General features: G+C 35.2%; 1 protein-coding gene across 5 annotated transcripts in view; it reads right to left on the bottom strand.

Annotated features, from left to right (window-relative positions):
* CDH19 (cadherin 19) overlaps positions 1–27,194 on the bottom strand; it is a 147,769-nt gene that overhangs the window by 74,408 nt on the left and 46,167 nt on the right. For all 5 annotated transcript variants that reach the window (XM_072604145.1, XM_072604144.1, XM_072604146.1 and 2 more), the window contains one exon: positions 1,274–1,629. In XM_072604145.1, coding sequence (XP_072460246.1) covers positions 1,274–1,468 — 195 coding nt within the window. In that variant the 5' untranslated portion in view covers positions 1,469–1,629. The remainder of the gene's footprint in view (positions 1–1,273; positions 1,630–27,194) is intronic.

Genomic DNA, 27,194 nt, shown 5'->3' with positions numbered 1-27,194 from the left:
TTTATGTGGTGGATATGTATCCTAAAACAGGTAGAGTTTATAAGTAATACAACCTAACTTTGGGCTCATGTTGATATATTTCCCTACAGTGGCCTTTTTATCCAAAGTTACCAGATGATGTTAATCTCTCACTTTGTTTGTTGACAAGAGAGCATATGTTCCTTTGAAAAATGTTGTTTGAGAACACAGCTAAAGAGAGACATAGTTAACTATCAAGAATTAACTCTAAGCCTCAATTACATCTCCCATTCATGGAGACATGTTGGTTTATGATAATTGTAGTACTTTTCAAAACAACTATATAGTGCTTTAGTAATCTTTTTTTTTATTCCAAGTGGCAAGGAAACAACCATCAGCGAGATATAAAATGTGTTTCAAATTTTATTTCTTTGGAATTTCTAAGACTCTAGCATAAACAGCCACCTTTGCACATGCTTAAATTTATGCATGTAAGCCACACATATATGTACACTCCTATTGAAATGAGACACCATTCAAGTAAAAGAACTATTCTGAAAGCCCTGTGAAAAGGGAATTAATGAATTTTGAACATTTCACCCTTTGGGCCCAATTAAATTTTAGTGCTAGTTAATTAGCAGTTAAACTTATTTCAGTTCATTCATCTAGAAAATGCCTTACAGAAAAGGGCAAGAGATCTATAGGCTGCAATTACCTGTACAGTTTTTAAAAAAGCTAAATAATAAATAATAATATAGACAGGGATATTTTGTTGTATTAATGAACTTTTCTCCAAAACATTCTAAAATGGGAGGGGGATGAAAATAAATATTCCTTATATTTTAACTACATTAATCTAATGAATCTTGCAGTTTGCTGTAGATTCCTAGCTGTAAAAGGATTTCAGTATTAATAGGTTTCATTAAAAATTAATGATAGGTAAATCAAGTGCTACTTAGTGTAATGGAAAATAGCATGCTAAATACTACTTGCAAACTGTACTGTTCTTAGTGCGGTTGTCTTGATCCACTGCCAAAATTAGCAACATGAAAATGCTAGATGTTGATAAATGGGGGGCAGCCTTGTTATTTAGACAATTGAAAAGGAATTTTAAGGCTACTTTAAAAAAATGATGGATAATTGTGCTGCTTATGGTCCTGAAATTATGAACTGTGGTGGCTTTTGATTCATTCTAGCAATTCTCTGTATGCCATTTCAGTCATACTAAGTCATTAGCATAACTTCTCTGACTTATTCATTTATTTTTGGTGAAAAGTTCACTCATTATAGAACTTCTGAAGCACAGGAAACATACCCGGCCAACATGTTGCTCAGTTACTGTCAGTTCCTCTTGTACAAAAAAACGATTCCACACCCAGCTACGTTTTGCTCTCAACTGAGATCGCAGTGACTGGTTCATCTCATGCATTTTAGAGTTGGTCATATCTGTGTGACAGGGACATAGTTGAGCCAGTCCCAAGAGAAGATGTAGTGATATGTAGCAATTCATGCTGAAGGTTTGTTTTTTTTTTTTTGTTTGTTTGTTTTTGTCAGTAGAGGTACTCCTCCGAGAAATCAGTGGGCACAAGTAAAGTAGTACTTTCCTTCTGCAAATACCTATTCCATGTGCTTCTAAAATGTTTTTTTCACTATCAAATATGTTTCATATTCCTAAAAAACAGAAAATAGAAAATAATTATTTTGGAATGACATTTATAAAGAAATAATACATGCCTTCACAAACACATATACACACTTTCTTATGAAATATAATTCTGTCACTCAATTTCCTTTTGTAACCATTGAAATGTGACAGAAGGGAAAGCTTGTTCAATTAATTCATTCTTTGAATTAAGTTAGGTAATTGTATTGTGCAGACTAGTCATAATTTGATTGAAATAATTCCTTTCAGCTAAGACAGTGCTCATTTTGAGTGGTGGTCATAGAAATGCTTCAGTATTGAAAAATAACACTATAAGAGTGCCTCTGACAGGCAGCTGACACTGAAGCTTGTTATATATATTTTTTAAACTTGCTTACTTTCTCCCTTTTTATCCCAGTAAACCTCAAACTGGCTTGCTAAAAGCAAAAACCAGGAAAGGGAAGCATAAGCTATTCTAATTCCTTGTCAAGAAATATGAGCTTTGCCATATGATTTGTAACAGTTTGACCAATCAATTCAATGAATAATTCAATAATCAATTCAATAATAAAAAAAAACCCAATGATGACATAATTTTTTCCTCTTGTATGCAGAAATTCTGTATCAGATGTTTCGTCTTTTCTTCTATGACAGGTTTTGGTGTTGATTGATCTTAAAGGGAAAGAAATATCAGTCTATTTTAAGTTAATGGTAATGTCCAAATTAGATAGTCATTCTATTGTGTATACTTGGGTGTAGGAGTGAGATGGGTAGGAATCCTGCAACATAGTATGTAAAAAATTACACATATGTGTTTATATACATACGTGCACAAAGTACTTTGCAACCATAAACATTATATATCCATAGCTATTATAAAGTGTATAAACCAATAAATTAATAAATATTTAAATAGATCTGACTGGCTTTTGAAACCATCACTCTTCAGAATGAGTTCAATTCATTGTTTTTTCTTCAAGCATAACAAAATGTATTTACACTTCACATTTTGACTCCTATTTCTCAAAGTATAGCCAAGTGGCAACATCCTTTATGGTATCATGTGTATGCTCTGTGGTAGGACTATAGGTGAAGGGATGCTATAGCCAGGTTTGAGTCTTCACTCTTTCTAGTACAAGTATGTTGGGCTTACACGAATGGGGAAAGGGAAACCAAACTTTCAAATGAGATGAACTGATCTAGGTCAGAAAGGAGTAAGTTAAGCCTTTTGTGTTAGTAATCAGTGATAGTATGAGCAAAAGTAGCTACTGTAATTCCAGTCTACTAGTCAGTCAATAAATTAGCTAGTGAGTAAAGCACTTATAATGTACTTAATATGTGCCAGGCATTGTGCTGAGCACTTTAAGACAATAGAAAGGCAGTCATTAATAACTTGCATGGGGATAGATTCAAAATGGCAGAGTAGAGTAGGGAGCTGCATGAACTCTTCCCCCAAACCCCTCAAAATACCTGCAAAAATGGCTCTAAACCAATTCTAGAGCAGCAGAAGCCACAAAATGAAGGAGTGAAAGACATTTCCAGCTCAAGACAATATGGAAGGCTAACCAGAGAGTTTTATTGCACTGGGCTTAGAGTGGAGCACAGTCCAGCATGGGCCATGCTGGCACAGACAGGATTGGAGCAGGCTTCAGAGTGCTGAATCATTGACAGTTGTGGCAGTTTCCAGATTTCTCAACCCAGAAAGGACAACAACAACTTCAAACGTCATTAGAAAAGCTATCTCACTTGTGTGAGAGAGGAATGTGGTCCAGCCCCAGCCGCAGCCTAAGCCCCAGGCTTAGAGCAGTGGCTTTGCAGCAGTGGTGGCTGCTTCTGGAGCTCTTGGCCCCAGACAATGAGGGAATCAAGCAGCTGAACGGGGTCACAGTCTTGGGTGGCAGTTCTGGGGCAAGGTGGAGCACCGTCATGGCAGAGCTTGTGCAGATAGGGAGAGGGAATCCTACTTACAGATCCAGAACAAGAAAGAGTGTCAATGATTGCTCACAGACTAGGGTGCAGGCCAGGAATGGAGTAAACACCTCTCCTTTCATCATACCACTTTGGAGGAATTGAGAATTTACAGGTCTGGAGAGATATCTTTGAAAACAACTGCACAAAATCCCTGAAATTGGGACAGTACACCCTCAACTCAACAAAGAGATAAAAGATCAAGTGATGAGCTGGTAAAATGACCAAAATGGGGGGAAATGAGACTATATGAGGTTATGTTCTAAGTGAAAAGGTGTTTTCTTATGAAAAGGAAGATCAAAGCATACAACAAGAAAATCAAAGAATACAAATAGAAGAAGACAGCAAGATCAAGGTCCTGCATTCATAGCCTCCAAGAAAAATATGGAAGAACTCAAAGCTCAAAATGCATTTTCAAAATCAAATAAGAGAAATAGAGGAAAAAATGGTAAGAAAATGAGAACAATACAAGATAATCATGAAAAAAAAAACCAAAACAATTCAATAGATCGCTAAAGGAGACTACAAAATACTGAAGAAAATAACGCCTTTAAAAATAGACTAACTCAAATGACAAAAGGGGTCCAAAAGATCAATGAAGAGAAAAATGTCTTAAAAAACAGAAATGGCCAAATGGAAAAGGAAGTCCAAAAGCTCACTGAAGAAAATAATTCCTTAAAAATTAGAATGCAGCGATGGAAGATAATGACTTTATGAGAAACCAAGAAATTATAAAACAAAACCAAAAGAATGAAAAGAATAGAAGGCAGTTTGAAATAGCTCACTGGAAAAACAACTGACCTGGAAGATAGATCTAGGAGAAGTGACTTTAAAATTATTGGTCTACCTGAAAACAATAATAAAAAAACAGCCTAGATATCACCTTTCAAGAAATTATCAAGTTAATGTGCTCTGATATTCTAGAACCAGAGGGTAAAATAGGAATGAAAAGAATCTACTGGTCACATCCTGAAAAAGATCCCCAATGGAAAACTCCTAGGAATACTGTAACCAAGTTCTAGAGTTTCCAGGTCAAGGAAAAATTATTATAAACAGACAAAAAGAAGTAATTTGAGTATTGGAGAAACATAATCAGGACAACACAGGATTTAGCAACTTCAACACTAAGGGATCAGAGGGCTTGGAATATCATATTCCAGAGGTCAAAGGAGCTAGGAATCACCTACCCCACAAAACTGAATATAATCCATCAGGGGAAAAAATGGATATTCAGTGAAATAAAGGATTTTCAAACATATTTGATGAAAAGACCAGAGCTGAATAGAAAATTAGACTTTCAAATACAAGAATCAAGAAAAACATGAAAAGGTAAACAGGAGAGAGAAATTGTAAGGGACTTATTAAAGTTGAAGTGTTTACATTTGCACATGGAAAGATGATATTTGTAACTCATGAGAACTTTTCAATATTAGGGTAGGAAGAGGATATGTAAAAGATATACACATATATGTGTGTGTTCATGTATGTATATGTGTGTATGCATGTGTGTATGCATATATGCATGTGCATGCATATATGTATGTGCATGTGTAGATATATACACATGAAATATATACATATACACACATACATATACATGCATATATGTGGGTGGGTGTATATGTGTATATTATATATGTGTAGGTATATGAGCATGAATGTATTTGTATATATGTGTACATATGTATATGTATATAAAATATGCATATATACATACATGTATGCATGGATATATGCATGCATTCATGTACGCATATGGTTGGTGTCCTTAGTTCTTGAAGAGGACCAAAATGAAATCACCATGATAACTTGAAATTTCAGTGTGTCTGACTGTGACTGATCAGACCAATATGAACTCAGAATGCTCTGCCACATTCTGGGCACAGACAGTCCATGTGAACATTTGGGGTGGATACTCCAGATTTGCACACTCTAAGTTTCCTTTGTGTTGTCTCAATTCAGTTTTGCTCATAGAGCACAGCACCCTTTCTGACGTGGGCATACCATGTTTAGCAGTCCTGTGCCAATGTCTCCCCACGTCACACATCACAAAATCAAATTCAAAGTTCTTGAAAGAGACCTTGAGAGTGTCCTTTTATTCTTTCTTTTGAGCAACTTGTGATCTCCTGCCCCAGGCGAGTTGTCCATAAAATAGTCCTTTTGGCAAGTCCTTTTGCATTTGAACACCATGACCAGCCCATGCATACATACATGGGGTAGGGGGTGAGCACAAGGGGAACTGAATATGAAGGAATGATACCTAAAAAATAAAGTTAAGTGTTCAGAGGAATATACTGGGAGAAAGAGAAAGGGAAAGATAAAATGTACTGAATCACCTCACATAAAGGAGATAACAAAGCACTTTTACAATAGAAGAGAAGACATGGGAGGTTAGAGGGAATAAGTGAGCCTTACTCTCATCAGATTTTACTTGAGGAGAGAATAACAAACATTCCACTGGGTATGAAAATCTATTTTACCCTGGAGGAAGGCAGGGGGGAAGGGGATAGGACAACAAGTATAACAGAAGATTGGGGGAAGGGGTAATCAGAAGCAAATACTATTGTCGGGTCACAGGTCAAGGGAGAGAATGAATAAATGGAGTGCAGGATAAGACAGAGTTAAAAGTGATTAGTCTTTTGCACCATGACTGCTATGAAAGAGTTTTGCATGGCTATCCATGTAAGATTTATATAGAATTGTTTACTTTCTCAATAAAGGTGTATGAGAAGGGGGAAGGGAGAGAATGTGGGACCCAAAGATTCAAAAATGAATGTTAAAAATTATTTTTGCATGCAGCGAGGATGTAAGTTGCACAGGCAGTAGGGGATAGAAATCTATCTAGTCTTATAGGAAAATAGAGGGGAGGGAGAATGAGAGAAAGGGGGTGATAGAAGGGAGGGCAGATTGGGGAAAGGGGTCATTGGGGTACACAGTATCCTGTGGTGGAAGGAGGGGAGAGATTGGAAGAAAATTTTGATTTCAAAATCTTGTGAAAGTGAATTTTGACAAATAAAAATAATTAAATTATATTAAAAATAATGTATGACCTAGAGCAAAACCTGCTACCTTATAATAGAGAACATATTTCTTACATTATATGGCATTTCTGAGCAAAAAAGAAAAATCATCCCATGGAGGCCAGAGAGATACTGAGTATTAGTATGGAAAATAAGTGGAGTTAATCAATTTTTCACTGTCATTTGTAAGGCATTACTTAGAGACTGTTTCTTTAAATAGTTTTTTTGGTTGATATATTGTAATTATTAACCTACTAAAAATTATGTGCCAATTATGTGCCAAGGGGAATAAGGGAATAAGCATTCTTATAGCTTCTTTTATGTGCCAGGCACTGTACTAAGCACTTTTTAAAAAACGAAGTAAAAGGGAATGAGCATTTAAGTACTATGTGTCAGGCACTGTGATAAGTGCTTTTTATAACTGGTATTTTATTTGATTCTCATAAAAACCCTATGAGATAGGTATTAGTATTATCTCCATTTTAAAGTTAAGGAATATGAAGTAAACAGAAGTGACTCGCCCATGGTCAAACAATGAGAAGGTATCTGACACTGGATTTGAATTCATGTCTTCATGCCATCAGGCCTAGCCCTCTATCCACTGTGCCACCAGCTGCTACTACTAACAGGAAATATTTCACAAGCTGTATATAAATTTGCATGCATATATGATTGCCCGATTTAAATAATGTGAAGTAAAAATGCAGTTTTTTTCATTGATACAGATACTATTTAGAGCTTGAGCACTGTAAAAGACAACTTTCACATAAGCCATCATGGAGAATACAAAGAAATGTACAGTAAAGTATAAATTATAGAAAATAGCTAAGTTGTTAGAAAATGGGATAAATACCTTAAATTTCAAAATCACAGAAAATGGCATTCTGTGAGCTATAGAATTATGAAAATAAATTGATACCTGTAAATGTTCTAGCATTCATTTAGATGAGTATTTTCTAAGCATTTTAGAGAAGAAAAAAAAAAAGAAAACTCCCAACAAGATGGCAGAATGAGATATTTCAGGACCCAACACCAACTCAAAACAGCAAGAAACCTGCAATATACATTAAACAAATGAAAAGAAAAATAACAAAGGAATAATAAATTAATATTAATATATTAATTAATATATTATTATAGGATTATTATGGGACTATTATATTATTGTATAATATAATTAATATAATATATAATAATAATAAAAATTAAAAATAAAGGAAATAATAAAGCATGTCATCAAAAGGTATTACTTCATGTACAAGAAAGGAAAACAACACACACACATACACATACCCCCAAAAAACAATAGAAAACTTGTTACAGGCTTAGTTTGGGAATTATTACATTCAATATCATCTAGTTTAGTATAGAAGGAAATAGTGTTATAGTAATCAATTTTTAAAACTTGCATTTACATTTTAATAAAAAAATAGAGTGAAGAACTTTGCAAGTTTCTTGACCATTTTGACATAGTTAAAAAGTATCATACATGAGACTTGAAAAAGATCTTCCAGACTTCAATTTTAACATATAATATGAAATGCATGTGTAATAGAAGGAAAACTAGTCAACTGATAATATGAGAAATGTATTTGTATCATGCAAAACTTCCTTTCCAAAGTTCATTTTAAGCAATCGTGAGGAAGCTTGTGACTATAGAGTGCTGAAAAAATCTCTAATTAATTGCAGAGATGGAAAAGTCTCAAGGATTTTCCAGTTATAACCCAATGTGCATATAAAAGAACAGATCTTCTTATCTCAGAATTCTTTCAGTTTCAGGGAGTTATTCCCTGACATTCCCTGAGATAAAGGTGGAGGATAAGTTTGTTCCAGCTAGAATTGATAGCCTCAAGCATATATATTGCCTAGATAAGCTTTTGTCTTGAATGGCAATATTTCTATTTTGGGTTGGTTCTTTCTTTTTCCTAAGCTAATATATATTCTGGTTTGTGAATTTAACAAGAAGCCTTATGGGTTTGAGAGATCATGTGGTTACATCAGAGATATCATGGATGACATGGAATAGAATGTCATTTGTATTTCTATAATCACCAAACCAGATTCCATAAACATGAACTAAAATGAAGGAAGAATAGGCATTGATTTACCCATGATGTCTTAGTAGATAAAAATTCAGAAAGAAGCAAGAAATAAAATATATAGTTTCAAATGGAAATACATAAAAACTCACAGTTAAAGAAGAGGAACTAAAAGACCTAATAGAAGAAGGCAAATTTGGTCTCAGCATTATTACAGAGAGTTGGTAGAACAAGAGCCATAATGATAACATGGTTTTGGAATGTTCCATCTTTAAAAATAAAAATAAATAGGTTAGGTAAAAGGATATAGTATATTATATATCAATAATAAAAATTCTTTTGTGAAATCCATTATTTAGAAGGGAGTGGTGGAGAAGGATATTTGGATGTGGTCAATAAAGAAAAAAACAGGAGTGATTTGGGCATTTGCATGTATTACAGAACTGAGGCAAGAAGGGGGCAGAACCATGAGGGTGGGGTAACAGCACTGACTTTCTAGAGCACTCCCACCAGGTCCAGCCAAATAAAAAATATCTCTAGACAAATTCTGGTGCTGCAGAACTCACCCATTGATGGAGTAGGGCAAATTTTCAGTCCACAACAGCCTGGAAGGTCCCAGGGAAGTGTCTATCATGTGACGATGGGAGTAGAACACAGTCTAGTGTGGGCTAAGAATGCACAGGGGTGGACCTGACTAGGCCTTGGGGAGATGGAATCTCTCACACCTGTGGTGGTTTCCAGACTTCATGACCCCAAAACACTGAGGATAAATTGGAAGGTCAATGGGAAAAGCCTGTGGGACCAGTGTAGGAGAGTGGAGTGGTCTGTACCCAGCTGAGGGGGGGAAGGGTTGGAGGAACCCTCAGCAGGCACAGCAACAACAGAGGCAGCTGCAGTCACTGTTTCTGTAACTCTAGGTCCAGAGACTGTGGGGGCTTGAGTGGCTGACAGTACAACCCCTGTCCCCACTGGAAGCAAAGAACTACATTGACAAACAGCTAAAAAGTCAAGTAAATGGCTGGGAAAATGAGGAAAAACCATAAAAAGGATCAGAATACAGAATCTTACTTTGGTGACAAGGAAGACCAAAACAGGCAAACAGAAGAAAACAAAGTGAAAGCTCCTCCATCCAAAGCCTCTAAGAAAAGTATGAACTGGTCCCAGGCCATGGAAGAGCTCAAAAAGGATTTTGAAAATCAAATAAGAGAAGTAGAGCAAAAATTGGAAAAGGAGGTGAGAGTGGTGCAAGAAAATCATGAAAAATGAGTCAACTACTTGCTAAAGGAGACCCAAAAAATACTGAAGAAAATAACACTTTAAAAAGTAGACTAGCCCAAATGGCAAAAGAGATATAAAAAGTCATTGAGGAGAAGAATGCCCTAAAAAGCAGAATTGGCCAGATGGAAAAGAAAACCCAAAAGCTCACTGAAGAAAATAATTCTTTAATGATTAGAATAAAGCAGATGGAAGCTAACTAACTTTATGAAAAAATCGAAAAATTATAAAACAAAGTCAAAGAAATGAAAAAATAGCAAACAATGTGAAATATCTCATTGGAAAAACAACTGACTGGAAAACAGATTCAGGAGAGAAAATTTTAAAATTATGAGACTACCTGAAATCCATGATCAAAAAAGAGTCTACACATTATCTTCCGTGATATTATCAAGGAAAACTGCCCTGATATTCTAGAAACAGAGAGTAAAATAAATTTTGAAAGCACCCACCAAACACCTCCTGAAAGATATGTGACAAGAAAAACTCCTAGGTGTATTGTAACCAAATTCCAGATTTCTCAGGTCAAGGACAAAATATTGTAAGCAGCTAGAAAGAAACAATTTGAGTATTGTTGAAATACAATCAGGATAACACAAGATCTAGCAGCTTCTACATTAAGGGATCAAAGGGCTTGGAATAAGATATTCTGGAAGTCAAAGGAGCTACAATTAAAACCAAGAATCATCTACCCAGCAAAACTGAGTATAATACTTCAGGGGGAAAAAAACTCATTCATTGAAGTAGAGGACTTTCAAGCATTCTTGAGGAAAAGAACAGAGCTGAAAAGAGAATCTAACTTTCAAAGACAAGAATCAAGAGAATCACAAAAAGGTAAACAGGAAAGAGATATCATAAGGGATTTATTAAAGTTGAACTATTTACATTCCTACATGGAAAGATAATATTTGCAACTCTTGAGACTTTTCTCAATATTTGGGTAGTTGCAGAGATTATATACAAATAGCAGAGGGGACAGTATGAGTTGAATAAGAAGGAATGATATCTAAAAAAATAAAATTAAGGACTGAGAGAGGAATATATTGGGAGGACAAAGGAAGAAATGGAAAGGGACAAATTATCTCTCGTTAAAGAGGCAAGAAAAAAGGTTTTTCAATGGAGGGAAAAGGGAGGAGTTGAGAGGGAAAAATTGAATCTTACTCTTATCACATTTCCATTAAAGAGGGAATAACATGCACACTGAATTTGGTATGCAAATATATCTTACACTACAAGAAAGAAGTACAGAAGGGAATAAGTGGGGTGTGTGGGCGATGATAGGAGGCAGAGTAAATGGGAGGAGGAGGTAATTAGAAGTAAATACTTTTGAGGAGAGACAAGGTCAAAAGAGTGAATAAAATAAATGGAGAGCAGAATAGGATAGAGGGAAATATAGTGAGATGACTTTTATGGAAGTCTTTTGCATAACTACATATATGCAATCTGTATTGAATTACTTGACTTCTCAGTGAGGATGGGTAGGGAGGGAGGAAGGGAGAGAATGTGGATTTCAAAGTTTCAAAAACAAATGTTAAAAATGTTTTATTACATGCAACTGAGAAATAAGAAAGACACGTAATGGGGCATAGAAATCTATCTTGCCCTACCAGAAAATAAAGGAGATGGGGATAAGGAAAGGAGGTGATAGAAGGGAGGAATGATTGGGGGAAGGGGTAATCAGAATGAATGGTATTTTGGGGTGAGGGAGAGGAGAGATGGGGAGAAAATTCGAACTCAAAATCTTGTGGAAATGAATGTTGAAAACTAAAAAATAATTAATTAATTTTTAAAAAAAAGAACTGAGACAAGAAAATCAGTTTACAGTAGCTGTCCAACTAAGAGGTAATGATGGCCTGAACTAGGGTAGTGGTTCCATGAAGAAAGGTAAGAGAAATAAATTAACAATATTTGTCAATGAAATGGGATTAAGGAGGGAAGGTAGTTGAGTATGATACAAGTTGTGATATTACTGAGAGGATGCTGGTGTCCTCAGAAGAGTGGTAGCTTTGGGGGAGGGATAAAATGTTTTATTTTAAATATGTTGATTTTCAGATATCTACAGAATATCCAGTTTAAGTTTTCCTTGATCAGTTTGGAATGGAGGTTCAGAGGGGGACTATGAATGCTTATATGGATCTGAGATTTATCAGCACAGAAATGATCATTAAAAATCTTTGTGAACTAATAAGGTCACATATAAAGAGAAGGAGAAGAGGGGAGGAGCACAGAGTCCCAAAATTCACTCAGTCAGGTGAAAAGGGGAGGGGGGAGAGAGAGAGACAGAGATAGAGAATCAGAGAGAGAGAGAGAGACAGAGAGAGAGAGAGAGAGATAGCAAGAGACAGAGAGAGACAGAGAGAGATGAACGAAAAGTGGTCAACATAGTCAAGTTTTATAGAAATATTGAAAGGTATGAAGACTGAGATTAAGGAGTCATATATAGCATTTAAAGAATCATTAGTGGCAGAGCCAAGATGGTGGAGTGAGAACAATAACTCACCTAAGCTCTTGGACAAACTCCTTTGGATACCTCTGAAAGGAGAATCTGACTAAATTTTGGAGGTGCAGAATCCAGTGGGAGACAGACTGTGACAGATTCGGAGCCCAGGTTAGACTGGAAGGTCCACGAGAAGGATCTGTTCCATGGGGGTGAGCCCCCAGCACACAGTGCAGCGTGGTCAATGCAGCAGAGCAGAAGGGACCTGAGAAACCTGAGAGCAGTGGGCAGAACTGGTGGAGTGGGAGACAACCAGAACCAAACCAGTGAGAGCCACTGAGTGCCAAATATCAGCGCAGCAGCTCCTGAAACCTTCAGCCTGAAGATTAAACTTCAGTAAGTCACCTACTTGAACTTCCAGGAACCAGGATGGCAGAGTGATCAGTAAATGCTCTCTCCTTCCTTCCCGCCCCCCATGACCATGAAAGAACCATAAAATATTTCCACAGAAAAATCCTGGATCAGTGAGAACAGCAGAAGGGAGCAAATAGTCTCATAACACCAGAGGCTAGGAAAATAGCTAAGGGGAATTCCTCTGACTGTGGCAGAGGCGAACCGGAAGGACAGAGGACCCAGGGCAGAGAAAACTCACACTAGGACCCAGGCAAGCCTCAGCACCAGGAGAGGAGCTGCTGGAGGGGTGGGAACATGCATTAGCATCTAGGCATGCCTCAGCTCTCCAAGGGAAAAGGGAAGACAATAGGGAAGCTGGGATCACCATCCCCTGAGCTTGCCTTGCCTCAGTTTAGCTGAGGACATCTCCTGTGACCAGACCACTCCTCCTACACACTTAACAAGCTAACCCCACAGATGATCAAGGGAAACAAAAAACAAAAACCTGCTTTTAGCTTTTTCACACATCAGCTCAACACAAAGTTATGTAGCTTCTGACTGAAAGAACCAGAAGCTACAACATTCAGATGAAGGGTGAAAAAACCATAGAATCTTTCTATGGGGATAAGGACCAAAACACAAACACTGAAGAGGTCAGAGCTGAGACTGTATTTCCATCTGAAACTTCAGAAGGGACTATGAACTTCTCGCAAGCACAAGCAGCTCTCCTGGAACAGCTGAAGAAGGAAATACAAGAAAAACTGGCCAATGATTTTAAAATTATAAAAAAAGAATTCACTGATGAGAACATCACTTTGAAAAGGAAAATTGAAGAAATGGAAAAGGAAGTTCAAAAATTAACTGGAGAAAATAATTCCCTAAAAGGAAGAGTTGATCAAGAGGAAAAGGAAACCCAAAACCTAATTGGGAAAATTTGTCAAATGGAAAAGGAAACACAAAACCTAACTAGGCAAATTGGTCAAATGGAAAAGGAAGTACAAGAAAACTCTAGAAAATAGCTCCTTACAGGGAAAAATTGGTCAGATGGAAAAGGAGATGCAAAAGTTAATTGAAGAAAACAATATGATGAAGATTAGAATTGGGCAAGTAGAAACTAATGACTCAATGAGACAGCAAGAATCAGTGAAACAAAATCTAAAGAATGAAAAGATAGAAGAAAATGTAAAATATTTAATTGCAAAAACAACTGACCTGGAAAATAGATGCAGGAGAGAAAATTTAAGAATTATTGGCCTGCCAGAAAGCCATGATGAAGAAAAGAGTCTGGACAATATCTTCCAGGAAATCATCAAGGAAAACTGCCCAGAAGTGCTAGATTCAGAGGGCAAAATAGTCATCGAACAAATCCACCGTTCCCCTCCTGAAAGGGATCCCAAACTCAAAACCCCAAGAAATATCATTGCCAAATTCCAGAGCTATCAAGTGAAGGAGAAAATACTACAAGCAGCCAAAAAGAAACAATTCAAATATCAAGGACATTCAGTCAGGATCACACAGGACCTTGCAGCTTCTACATTAAAAGATTGAAAGAATTGGAACCCAATATTCTGTAAGGCAAAGGAGTTGGAACTTCAACCAAGGATCAACTACCCAGCAAAGTTCAGCATAACATTTCAGGCAAGGAGAAAGTCATTCAACGAAATAAGGGAATTCCAGAGCTTCCTGACCAAAACACCAGAACTCAATAGACAATTTGATCTTCAAATGCAGGTCTCAAGAGAAGCATAAAAAGGTAAACAGGAGGGAAAAACAAAAACAAAAGCTTATTACTCAACTAGGGCAAACTGTTTACCTCCCTATAATGGAAGATGCTACCTGTTAATCTTGAGAAGTGTGCAGCTATTATGATAAAAGGGATATACATAGAGGGAACAATAAACTTAATTAGATAATCTTAACTAGCTCTATAGGTAGTAGGAGGGGAAGGGGAAAGAAAGGGGAGGGAGGCTAAAAGGAAGGGAAGAAGCAATAAGAGTAAAGGGGAGTAAAGGGAGGGGGGATAAAAGAAGGAGGGGAAGGCTGCAGGAGGAGGGGGTGAAAAGTGAATACTATTGAGGAGGGGAAGGGAGACGGGAGAGCTAAAAGCACAAATGGCGGGAAAGAGGATGGAGGGAAATACACAGATTGTAATCATAACTGTGAATGTGAATGGAATGAATTCTCCCATAAAACGGAGACAGATAGCAGAACGGATTAAAAGCCATAATCCAACAATATGCTGCTTACAAGAAACACATTTGAAATGGGGGGATACACATAGGATAAAGGTCAAAGGATGGAGCAGAATATATTGTGCTTCAGCTCATGTAAGAAAGGCAGGAGTAGCAATCCTAATCTCAGACAAAGTGAAAGCAGAAATAGATCTAATCAAAAGGGATAAGGATGGAAACTATATCCTGCTAAAAGGCACCATAGACAATGAAGCAATATCATTACTAAACATGTATGCTCCAAGTGGTATAGCATCCACATTCTTAGAGGAGAGATTGTGGGAGTTGAAGGAAGAAATTGACAGCAAAACTATACTAGTGGGGGACCTCAACCTCCCTCTCTCTGAACTCGATAAATCTAACCTCAAAATAAATAAGAAAGAGGTTAAGTAGGTAAATAAAACTCTGGATAAGGTAGATATGATAGATCTTTGGAGAAAATTGAATGGGAATAGAAAGGAATATACCTTTTTCTCAGTGGTACATGGAACATTTACAAAAATTGACCATGTACTAGGACATAAAAATCTCACAATCCAGTGCAGAAAGGTAGAGACAATCAATACATCCTTCTCAGATCATAATGCAATAAAAATTACATGTAATAAAAGGCCATGGAAAGAGAAACCAAAAATCAATTGGAAACTAAATAATCTAATCCTAAAGAAGGAGTGGGTTAAAGAAGAAATCACAGAAACAATCAACAATTTCATTCAAGACAATGACAATAATGAGACAACATACCAAATCTTATGGGATACTGCAAAAGCAGTTCTTAGGGGAAGTTTTATATCTTTGAATGCCTACATAAATAAAACAGAGAAAGAGGAGATCAATAACTTGGGCTTGCAGTTGAAAAAGCTAGAAAAAGAACAAATTGAAAATCCCCAAGTAAATACCAAATTATAAATACTGAAAAAAAAGGAGAGATTAATAAAATTGAAATTAAGAACACTATTGAATTAATAAATAAATCCAATAGTTGGTTTTATGAAAAAACTAATAAAATTGATAAACCTTTGGTCAATTGGATTAAAAAAAAGAAAGAAGAAAATCAAATTGCTAATATTAAAAATGAAAGGGGTGAACTCACTTCCAATAAGGAGGAAATTAAAACAATAATTAGAAACTACTTTGCCCAACTTTATGCCCAAAAAATTCAATAATCTCAACGAAATGGATGAATATTTTAAAAAATACAAATTGCCCAGATTAACAGAAGAGGAATTTGAATGCTTAAACAACCCCATCTCAGAAAAGGAAATTGAACAAGCCATCAATGAACTCCCTAGGAAAAAATCTCCAGGGCCAGATGGATTCACAAGTGAATTCTTTCAAACATTTAAATAACAGTTAATTCCAATACTATATAGACTATTTTCGAAAATTGGGGAAGAAGTAGTCCTCCCAAATTCTTTTTATGATACAAATATGGTTTTGATACCTAAACCAAGAAGAGACAAAACAGAGAAAGAAAATTATAGACCAATTTCCCTAATGAATATAGATGCAAAAATTTTAAATAAGATTTTAGCAAAATGAATACAGCATCTTATCATGAGATTAATACATTATGATCAGGTAGGATTCATACCAGGAATGTAGGGCTGCTTCAATGTTAGGAAAACTATTAGCATTATCGATCACATCAACAACAAAGCTAACAAAAACCCCATGATTATCTCAATAGATGCAGAAAAAGCTTTTGACAAAATACAACACCCATTCCTATTAAAAACACTGGAGAACATAGGAATAAAGGGAACTTTCCATAAAATAATAAGCAGTATCTATCTAAAACCTTCAGCAAGCATTATATGCAGTGGGGACAAGCTAGATGCATTCCCAATAAGATCAGGGGTGAAACAAGGATGTCCATTATCACCACTATTATTCAATATGGAACTAGAAATGTTAGCTGTAGCAATTAGACAAGATAAAGATATTGAAGGAATAAGAACAGCCAAAAAAGAAACTAAGTTATCATTCTTTGCAGATAATATGATGATTTACTTAGAGAATCCCAGAGATTCAAGTAAAAAACTACTTTAAATAATAAACAACTTTGGCAAAGTTGCAGGTTACAAAACAAACCCACACAAATTTTCTGCATTCCTATATATTAGCAACAAAGTCCAACAGCAAGAGATAGAAAGAGAAATCCCATTTAAAGTTAGGGTAGACACTATAAAATACTTAGGAGTTTACCTGCCAAAACAAATCCAGGGATTATATGAACACAATTACAAGACACTTTTTGCACAAATAAATTCAGATTTAAGTAAGTGGAAAAATACCAGTTGCCCATGGGTAGGCCATGCTAGTGTAATAAAAATGACAATTCTACCTAAATTAATTGACTTATTTAGTGCCATACCAATTAAACTATCAGATAATTATTTTCTAGAGCTGGATAAAATAATATCAAAATTCATTTGGAAGAACAAAAGGTCCAGAATATTAAAGGGACTAATGAAAAGAAATGCTTGGGAAGGTGGCCTAGCACTACCAGACCACAAATTGTACTACAAAGCAGCAATTATCAAAACCACTTGGTATTGGCTAAGAAACAGAGAGGTAGACAAGTGGAATAGACTTAGCACTCAAGACACAGTAGGCAAGGAGTATAGCAACCTCCTGTTTGATAAACTCAAGGACCCCAGCTTCTGGGATAAGAACTCACTGTTCGACAAAAATTGCTGGGAAAACAGTGTGGCAGAAATTAGGCATAGACCCATGCCTGACACCGTACACAAGAATAAAGTCCAAATGGGTACATGATTTAGGTATAAAGATTGATACCATGAATAAACTGGAGAAGGAAGGAATAGTGTATTTGTCAGATTTATGGAGAAGGGAAGAATTTTTTACTAAAGAAGAGATAGAAAGCGTTATGAAATGCAAAATGGATAATTTTGATTACATTAAACTGAGAAGTTTTTGCACAACCAAACCCAATGCAACCAAAATTCGGAGGGATGTACTAAATTAGGAAAGAATTTTTACGGCTAAGCTCGGGGATAAAGGCCTCATTTCTAGAATATATAGAGAATTGACTCAAAATTGACTCAAATGCATAATCATACAAGTCATTCCCCAATTGATAAATGGTCAAAGGATATGAATAGGCAATTTTCAGAGGAAGAAATTAAAGATATCTATAATCATATGAAAATATGCTCTAAATCACTTTTGATTAGAGAGATGCAAATCAAAACAACTCTGAGGTACCACATCACACCTATAAGATTGGCAAACATGACAGGACAAGAAAATGATAAATGCTGGAGAGACTGAGGGAGAGTTGGAACACTAATTCATTTTTGGTGGAGCTGTGAGCTCATCCAACCATTCTGGAGAGCAATTTGGACCTATGCCCAAAGGGCTACAAAAATGTGACCCAACAATATCGCTACTAGGACTATATCCCCAAGAGATCATAAAAATGGGAAAGGGTCCCACATGTACAAAAATATTTATAGCAGCACTCTTTGTAGATGCCAAAAATTTGAAGTCAAGGGGATGTCCATCAATTGGGGAGTGGCTGAATAAATTACGGTGTATGAATGTAATGGAGTACTATTGTGCCATAAGAAATGATGAATAAGAGGACTTCAGAGAGGCCTGGAAGGACTTATATGATCTGATGCTGATGGAAAGGAGCAGAACCAGGAGAACTTTGTGCACAGCAACGACCACCGTGTGCGAGAGTTTTTTCTGGTAGACTGGGAATTTCGTAATAACACAAGAACTCATTAAAAAAAAAAATCTCAGTGGTGGTTTTCTAAGGCAAAATGCCTTCCACACTCAGAGAGAGAAATATGGAAGTCATTCGCAGAATGTAGCAGATCATGTTTGTGTGTGTGTGTGTGTGTGTGTGTGTTTTTGTGTATCATGTTTTGATTTGTTGTATGATTTCTTCCATTTATTTTAGTTCAACTACATAGCATGACTATAGTGAAAATGTACTCAATAAGAAAGTATATATAGAACCTATACAGAATTGTATGCAGTGGTGGGGAGGGAGGTGGGTAGTGGGGGGTAGTTGTGGGGGGATAAAATCTTAATTTTATGGCAGTGATTATAAAACATTAAAAAATAATAATAATTAAATTAAATTAAAAAAAAGAATCATTAGTGACTTTGAATAACTCACTTTCACTGGGGTAATGAGATCAAATATCTGATACAATTTTCTTCCAAAAGCATAGCAGTTCAAAACTTTCTTATTTGTCTTAATGATAATTTTGTCCCTCAAAAGGTAGGGGAATGAAGAAAGGAAAATTCTCTTTTGAATCAGCTTCTTACTAACAGGGAGGTTATGATTAATGGCAAGGAAATAATCAGATCTGTGTAACGAAGTAAATATTTTTTTACCTAAAAAGAAAGAGAAGCTTCTGAAATTTATCATAAATTAAAGAAAATACTTTTCAATGGGTTCAGAGAAATTTTGAAGAAAATTTCAGAGGAGGAGGGGATAGAGACACAAAAGTATAAATTGCTAAAAACACAAAGAAAAAATATTCAAGTGAAGAGAAAAAAAATGCAAGATTTCTAAAGATATCCTGGTGGATGAATAATGTACTTTCCAATCAATTTAGCTTTGGGGGGAAAAAGGAAGAAATAAAACAATACGTCAAGGACAAATGGTTAGATAATAGAGAAGTTTTCTAAGAGTGGCATAATCCTGTAAAAATGACATTGACAGTATCAAAGTTCAAAGTGAACTGAGGTTGATGAGGGAAACTAAGATCCACAAAAAGTGTTCTGACAGTTATATTCTTAGTAAAATGCAGTAAAAGAAAGGATATAATTCTCCTTAGAGTGAATGAGACAATCATAAGTGACAACAGAAAGAAAACGGAGTTACTTAATTCTAATTTTGCTTGTGTTTTCCCTACCATGAAAATGACCACTACATGTGTGATTTTAGGAATAAAAGGGAACTATTAGGTAGTTAATTTCCAAAGTAATTACGCTGGCCCAGATGTACTACTCTGGGTCACTGAAATAAATGTCAATTATAACTGCAGAGCCACTATCATCAATATTTGAGAAAGAGTAGAAAATGGAGAGGGGCCACAAGTTTGGAGGACAAATGTCTTAATGTTCAAAAATAAAATAGCATGATGATCATAGGTCAGTCACCTTGATTTCAGTTCTGCTGAAAATCTTTGAACACATCATCAATGAGATGGTTGGCAAATAACTACTGTAGGAAAAAGAAGGAGTACTTAAAAAGGGTTAGCAAGGCTTGATTAAGTATGGGTCATGCCATACTAAACTTATTTCAAATTTTGGCAAAATTAGTCAAATATTTAGCAAATGATGCTTAAAAAGTACAAGTATCTCATTTCTTCCTTGTGAAAAAGTTAGAGAGATGTATACTAGAAAGTAAAATAGAATTAAGAATTAGTTAAGAAGATCACAGAGTAAAAGCAAGGATTTGCTTGAGCTCTCCTCCAAATCCCTCTAAACACCCGTGAAAAATTAATCTAAACAAATTCCAGATCCATAGAACCCACAAAATGACAGAGTAAAACAAATCTCCAGCCAAAAAGAACCCTTGTTTGGATACAAGGGAAGTTTTATCACTTAAACATAATTATGGTAAAAGGCCTTCAAAGGAATAAATCAGAGACCTCGGCCTATATCTGAATTACCTAATATAAATTTGGAGATAATATAAAGCTGGAAATTTAGCTAAAATTCTAGCTAGTTAAGTTAGAATCTAAAATGATCTGGACTTTTCAAAGCACTGGGTTTTATCTCAGAAAAAAAATTATGAGGAGCATATATGAAGTATTTAGGGTTCATATAGCTGAGTTACTTAAAAGTCAATTTGACAGGCACAAAATGGGGGAAAAGATTAGAAAACAATTTGTCTTTGAAAAGATCTAGGGGGCTTTGGTAGACTGAAAGTGTAATATGAATCATCAAGATAATGTAGAAGTTAAAACAAACAAGCAATACAACATAAAAAAATAAATAAAAAACACCACAAGTAACCCTAATGCCTTCTTTGTGTTACATTGGCATTAGCACAATTATCAATAATATAAAATTTGTACTCCTCTTGTATTCCTCCCTTGGCTAGAGAGTACCTAGAGTATTATGTTCCATTCTTAGTGCCACAATTTAAAGACACTGATAAGCTGTAGAATGTCCAGAGAAGGGAGACCAGAAGAGGAAAGACTTCTGAATCCATGTCATATGAGGATTAATAAAACAGCTGTGAATTTTTAGTCTGGAGAAAGAGTACTCAAGGTTGGAGGGTGGGGGTGGAAATAGCATTCTTCAAGTGTTTGCAGAGGCATCCTGTGGAATAAAGAATTGTTGTTATTCATTTGTTTGTCATGTGTAACTCTTCATGACCTCATTTTGGAGGGGAACAAATATACTGAAGTGGTTTGTCATTTCATTCTCTAGCTCACTTTACAGATGAGAAATTGAGGTGAATAGGGTTAAGTGACTTACTCAGAGTCACATAGCTAGTAAGTGTGTAAGACCAGATTTGAACTAAGAAAAATGAGTCTTCCTGACTCCAGGGCCAGCAGTCTATCAACTGCGCTACCAAGTTGCTGTCAGGATACTATTAGGAGACATCCAGTTTTTCAGAGCTAAGGCCCACCAAGTAAGCTGTGCCCTGAGGTTGTCATAACAACAATTTCATTGTGCTTACCCTCTGAATAAACTCAGCCACAGCAAAATTCCAGAATTGTTTTACAACAGTAACAATTGTTTTCTGAGCTCTGACAAGCATCTGCAGTACCTGTGTCAAAGTCATGGAGCCATACTATGAATCATCCTTGTCTCGTTGTTGTTACCCCTCATTGTCAGGGTTAGAGGTCACTGCATAGCCATTGGTATATGTATTGAGATTTGCCCATAATAAAGCATTCCTCCTACCACAGAGGGCCTGAGCACATGTATCTAGTTTCCCTCCTCTGATGAAATAAAGAGAGCTTTTTGCTTATGACCACTATTAGCTCTTTGGTTTTGTTTTGTTTTCTCAGGGTTAACTGTGGGGGCAATAACCTGTGTGAGCTCTTTGGTATTGTTAGAGTTAGCAGCAGTTGCATAATGTTATGTGATTATTTGGTCATTTATGACTAGGGTTGACATTGCCCACCACAAGAAATTTGAGATCTGTTCTATATGACCACAGAGACATAAACTTGAATTGGTAAGCTGAAATTCTAGAGAATGATTTATTATTGATAGCAGGGTAGTAATAAAAGTTTCCTAAGAGTCAAAACTATACAAAAGAGCAATGAACTGCCTTGAAAGATGGTGGGTTCCTTATCAGCTTATCTTTTCAAGAAGAGAATGGTTGTTTATTATCAGATTTGTTATAACAGGGATTCTTTCTAAGTATGAATTGAACTAGGTGACTACTAAGGTCACACTAGACACTTATTTTCTGTGATTCAATGAGGGAGGAATGAAGTTGAACAGTTGCAGTGGTAATCAAAAGGGAGAGAAGTTTATAAAGGAAGAATCAATATATTGCCTTGGAATTTAATTTCGAAGAAAATGTGAAAATATCTACAAAATCCTAACTAGTGGCAGGTAAATTTCAGGTATTTTCTCCAGAGAAGATTCCACATTTGTCTGTGTTACTTAAGCATGATAAAGAAGATAAAAAATAACTATTGATATCAAAAATACTATTTGCTCATTATGCTGGTTCTCCCTGTTAATATTAGCATATTTTTTCATGATTGATTTGGCCAGTTCCAACAAGACAAAATGATGATCACAGAGAGAAGAGGAGACAAGAAGTTAAGTTGTGTCTTGTCCAATAGCACACAACTAAGAAGTATTATGATGGAAGATTGGAAATCAGTTGTTCCTGACTCCAAACCTAGCAGTCTATGCAATATGGTGAAGCTGGCTAGTTGTAATGGGCAAGAAATATATTTGTTCTGTTTGTTTGCAGAGGATAGACCAAGGAGATGTGAACGTCATTGCAGTCATATGTCAAGCGAGTCTAATCTGTTGACTTGACTTTCCTGAGAACTGGAATAAAATTCCACAAAGTAATTTTCCTAAATTCTCCACAATTTTTTGAACTTCATTACTGGTAGGGAAAAGAGGTTTTTGGAATATTGGCTTTGACTTCTGTATTTCTCCTCTCCCATTTGAGGTGAGGGCTAAGAGAAGGCCATATGTCAGTCTACGTAGAATAGCAACTTTATTCTGATTCATGAGATTAGAAACAAAAGCTTCTGCTTTAGGATACTCATTTATTTAGGACATTGAGATAGTCTAAAATATGTTTTTGGGGGCATATTAAATACACACTCAGTATTTTTTTTCTAGCATATAGATTTCATTAAGTTTTCAAATACAGTAAATTTTCCATGGCAGTCACTTAATAAACATTCATTAAGTACCTATCATTTTCCATATATATTAAGTGTTGAAGAAAAAGGTAAGAGAAAAAACTATTCTTGCTTTCAAGATCCAGTCTAGTGAGAGAAACAACACGCAAACACCTATGAACAAACAAGACATATGAAAGATGAATCTGTCAACAGACAGAAGGTACTTTAGTATATAATGGAATTTGACAATATGCAAAGCTATACACATATATATATATATATATATATATATATATATATATATATATATATATGTATACACATATGCCTGTGTCATAAATATATGAATGATATCTTTGAAAAAGTTAATTAAAATTTATTTGACCATCGAAAGGAAATACATTGTCATACATATATGATATAATGTTACATGACATAAATCAACACAAAGGAACAAATATGGCATGACATGGCCTACTATGGTATGATGGGACATGACAGGGCATACTACACTACACTATATTATTTTATAATTTCCCATCATTGCTTTATCTAAAAGTAAGAAATCAGATATAATCCAGGTACTTCTAGATATATATTATGGATGCTAATTTTTATGTCTACTTATTTCAGCCTGTCCCAAGCATGATACAGTGTTGAAGAAAAAATTCTGGAGAGCAAGAACTGATTTTGCTCTTTTGAGGGGAGAGGTGGGGGTGGGTGGGTATCACTAGCACTTAGTGAAGTGCCTGGCACAGAATAGATGCCTAATAAATTGTGACACTGAAAATTTAGTCAACTTTAGTTCAAATATACTGGCCCACTTAATAAAGACAGACAGATACACACATGCATATATGATGGATTCAATAGCTTTAGACTTCTTAGAAAAAAATCAATTAAAAATTACAGGCTATTTATACAATTAGTTTTTCCCATTCATCTTGCCATACTTTCTTTTGTTTTATGCTATTGTTCCCCCTTTATCCTGGTAAATTTTGCCTTTAAGATAAATCAAAATTTATATTTAGCTTTTAAAAACTAATTTGCCTTTAAAAATAACGTGAGAACATCAAATTTTATGGTATAAAAGAGAACCAATAGTGAACATAATCTGTTCAAGACTTTAGGAAAGGATTACAATTACTGGTTTTTTAACTCTTTATCAAACAGAAATATATTATGCATATAATGTTTTTTCATGGTATTGTTGTGAAGATAAATGAAATAGAAGCCTGAAAAGGGTTGTGCAAACTTTTAACAGTTATTTATATCACATCAGATACTATTTACTGAGGAAATTTCATGCAGTGGAAAGAGTTTCACAGAGAAGACATATGAACTAAACCTTGAATGAAGCTAAAAGTTCTAAGAAGTTGAAGTTTACAAGGAGTGCATTCCAGGTTTTGAAGACACCCCTTGCAACGACACTCTCAAGGTCTCTGTAAAGAACTTTGGAACTGATTGTGTGACTTGGGAGACATTGGCACAGGACTGCCAAGTATTGTATGCCCACATCAGAGAAGGTGATATGCTCTAAGAGCAAAGAAGAATTAAAACAGCTCAAAGGAAACCCAGGATGCACAAATTGAGAGTATCCACCCCAAATGTTCACACAGACTTTTTGTGCCCAATCTGTGGTAGAGCATTCTGAGCTCATATTGGTCTAATCAACCACAGTCAGACACATTGAGACTTGACTCTATCATAGTGAAGTCATTCTGGTCCTCTTTAATAACATAAGACAATAACCTGACTGAATAGAACCCAAATTTGTATTTTAAAAGATACTGAAATACATATTGAACAAAAAGTTGTTTTTTTTTTTTAATACTGCATGGCTAATCAGTATTGTAAATAGTAGTTTGTCCAGAAAAAATTTGACAATCAAAATAGATTTTTTAAACTGGACCTTAACATGTCCAATATCCTTGTGTGGAATCTGATTTAATATTTCTCAGGTAATCCAGAAAGAATTTCAATTTATTACGATGATTCAGTCATATTTGTAGGTCTAGCTATAAGAAATACATGTGATTATCATGAAAGACCATTGCTATGAACAGTAACTGTCTAGGGAGTTCTGTGAAGTAGTTCTAGTTTTCTAAATGGTGGAAGGTCACAAAGACAAGTATATTAAGGAATAATTTGATAAATCACTTCTCAGTGAGGTGAAGTAGATGTTCTAGTGGGTTATAATAACCATAGAATCACATTTAATTGGGTTATAGATATAGATCTGTATTCAGGAGTTATCTGTTCAAACTCCCTCAGTTTACTGTGACTCAAATGGGATTTGATCTTGAGTCCACTATGATTTTAATTTCATAACTATTTCCATCGTGGCACAATACCTAAGATCATAGACTTAGTGGTAGAGAGGCAATAATTCTGGACAATACTGCCTAAATTATTTGGAGAATTAGTGCAATCATTTTCATTGTCTTTCATCCCCAGAGAGGACCACAATAATATCACGATGTTGGAGTCAATGTATAGTTTTGTTATAATTAAATTATCAATGTATTACTTTATAGAATTAGAAAAAAAATGACAAAAGTCAGCTGGGATAGAAAGGATAAAATTTCTCAAGGGGAATTAGAAAGAAAAAAAAATGGACTGGAAGAAGTCCAGCAGTATCAGACCTGAAACTATACTAGAAAGCAGTAATTATAAAACTGTTTGGTAGTGATTAAAAAATAGAAACCTTGTTCAGTGAAAAAGATTGGTAAACAAGACCCAGAAACAATTGACCACAGTATTATTATGTTTGGTAAATTCAAGGACATGAACTAATGGGGCAGAAATTAGATGCATAGTAACACCTTAATAATGTTAACGACTATTGTTTATATAGTTCTTTAGATTTTACAAAGTTATTAATATATGTTATCTCATTTGATATTCAAAATAATCTAATGAGCTAGATGCTATGATTATTCTCACTTTACACATGAGGAACAGAGACTTTAAGTGTCTTGCCTTGAATCACACAACTAATAAGTATCTGTGTCAGGATTTGAATCCAAATCTGACCGATTCTATGTCTAGCACTCTATTGACTGTGCTATAATAGATACCATTACCCACTCCACTCCAAATGGTAAATGACCTAAATATAGGAGGACATTTTGCACATAAATTAAAAATAGAAGGAATTACATAAAATTGAAAATATGTTTGTACAAGCAAAATCAATGCAATTAGAATTAGAAGAGATACTGTTAACTGTGGGACAAAAAATAAATTTTTCCTGCAAATGTCTGTGATAAAGGTCATATATATATTATATATATTCACATACACATTTTTATTACAAATCCATGCATATCATACTTGTGTACATATAAAATATATTACATATGGATTTGTAACAAATATTTAAATGAGGCAACTGAGAAATGACTAAATGATATAAGTAGTTTTCAAAAGAAGTGAAAGTGATCAAACTCAATATAAAAATGTACCAAACCATGAGTGATAAGAGAAGTGGAAATGAAAATAAATATGATATCTAACCATCACTCATCATAGTGACAAAGATGACAATTCTCAGTGCGTCTGTGGTAGGACAGGCACATTGGTACTTTTTTTGTGGAGCTACAAATTGGTCCAAATATTCTGGAATACAATTTTTAAATTTAAGGAGATGCTAAACTATGTATATCTTTTTGGTTCTGCAAAAACTCTATTAGGCATATTCAGCAGATAGATCAAAGTAAGAGCATTTGTATAAGCATATTTATAGTGGCAATTAATGTTTAAAAAATGTCTTGAAAACAAAGTGGAGGTCCAAATAAAATGACTGAATCAATTGTTATATGAATTCACAATAAATAGCAACATAAATGTGGATTTAGAAGTTGTAGAAATGCAGTGCATAAAGTACTCAGCCTAGAGT

The sequence above is a fragment of the Notamacropus eugenii genome, chromosome 4 (assembly GCF_028372415.1).
Source record: "Notamacropus eugenii isolate mMacEug1 chromosome 4, mMacEug1.pri_v2, whole genome shotgun sequence".
NCBI lineage: Eukaryota > Metazoa > Chordata > Mammalia > Diprotodontia > Macropodidae > Notamacropus > Notamacropus eugenii.
Note: the sequence above shows the minus strand (reverse complement) of the source record. Positions and strands in the feature narration are given on the sequence as shown.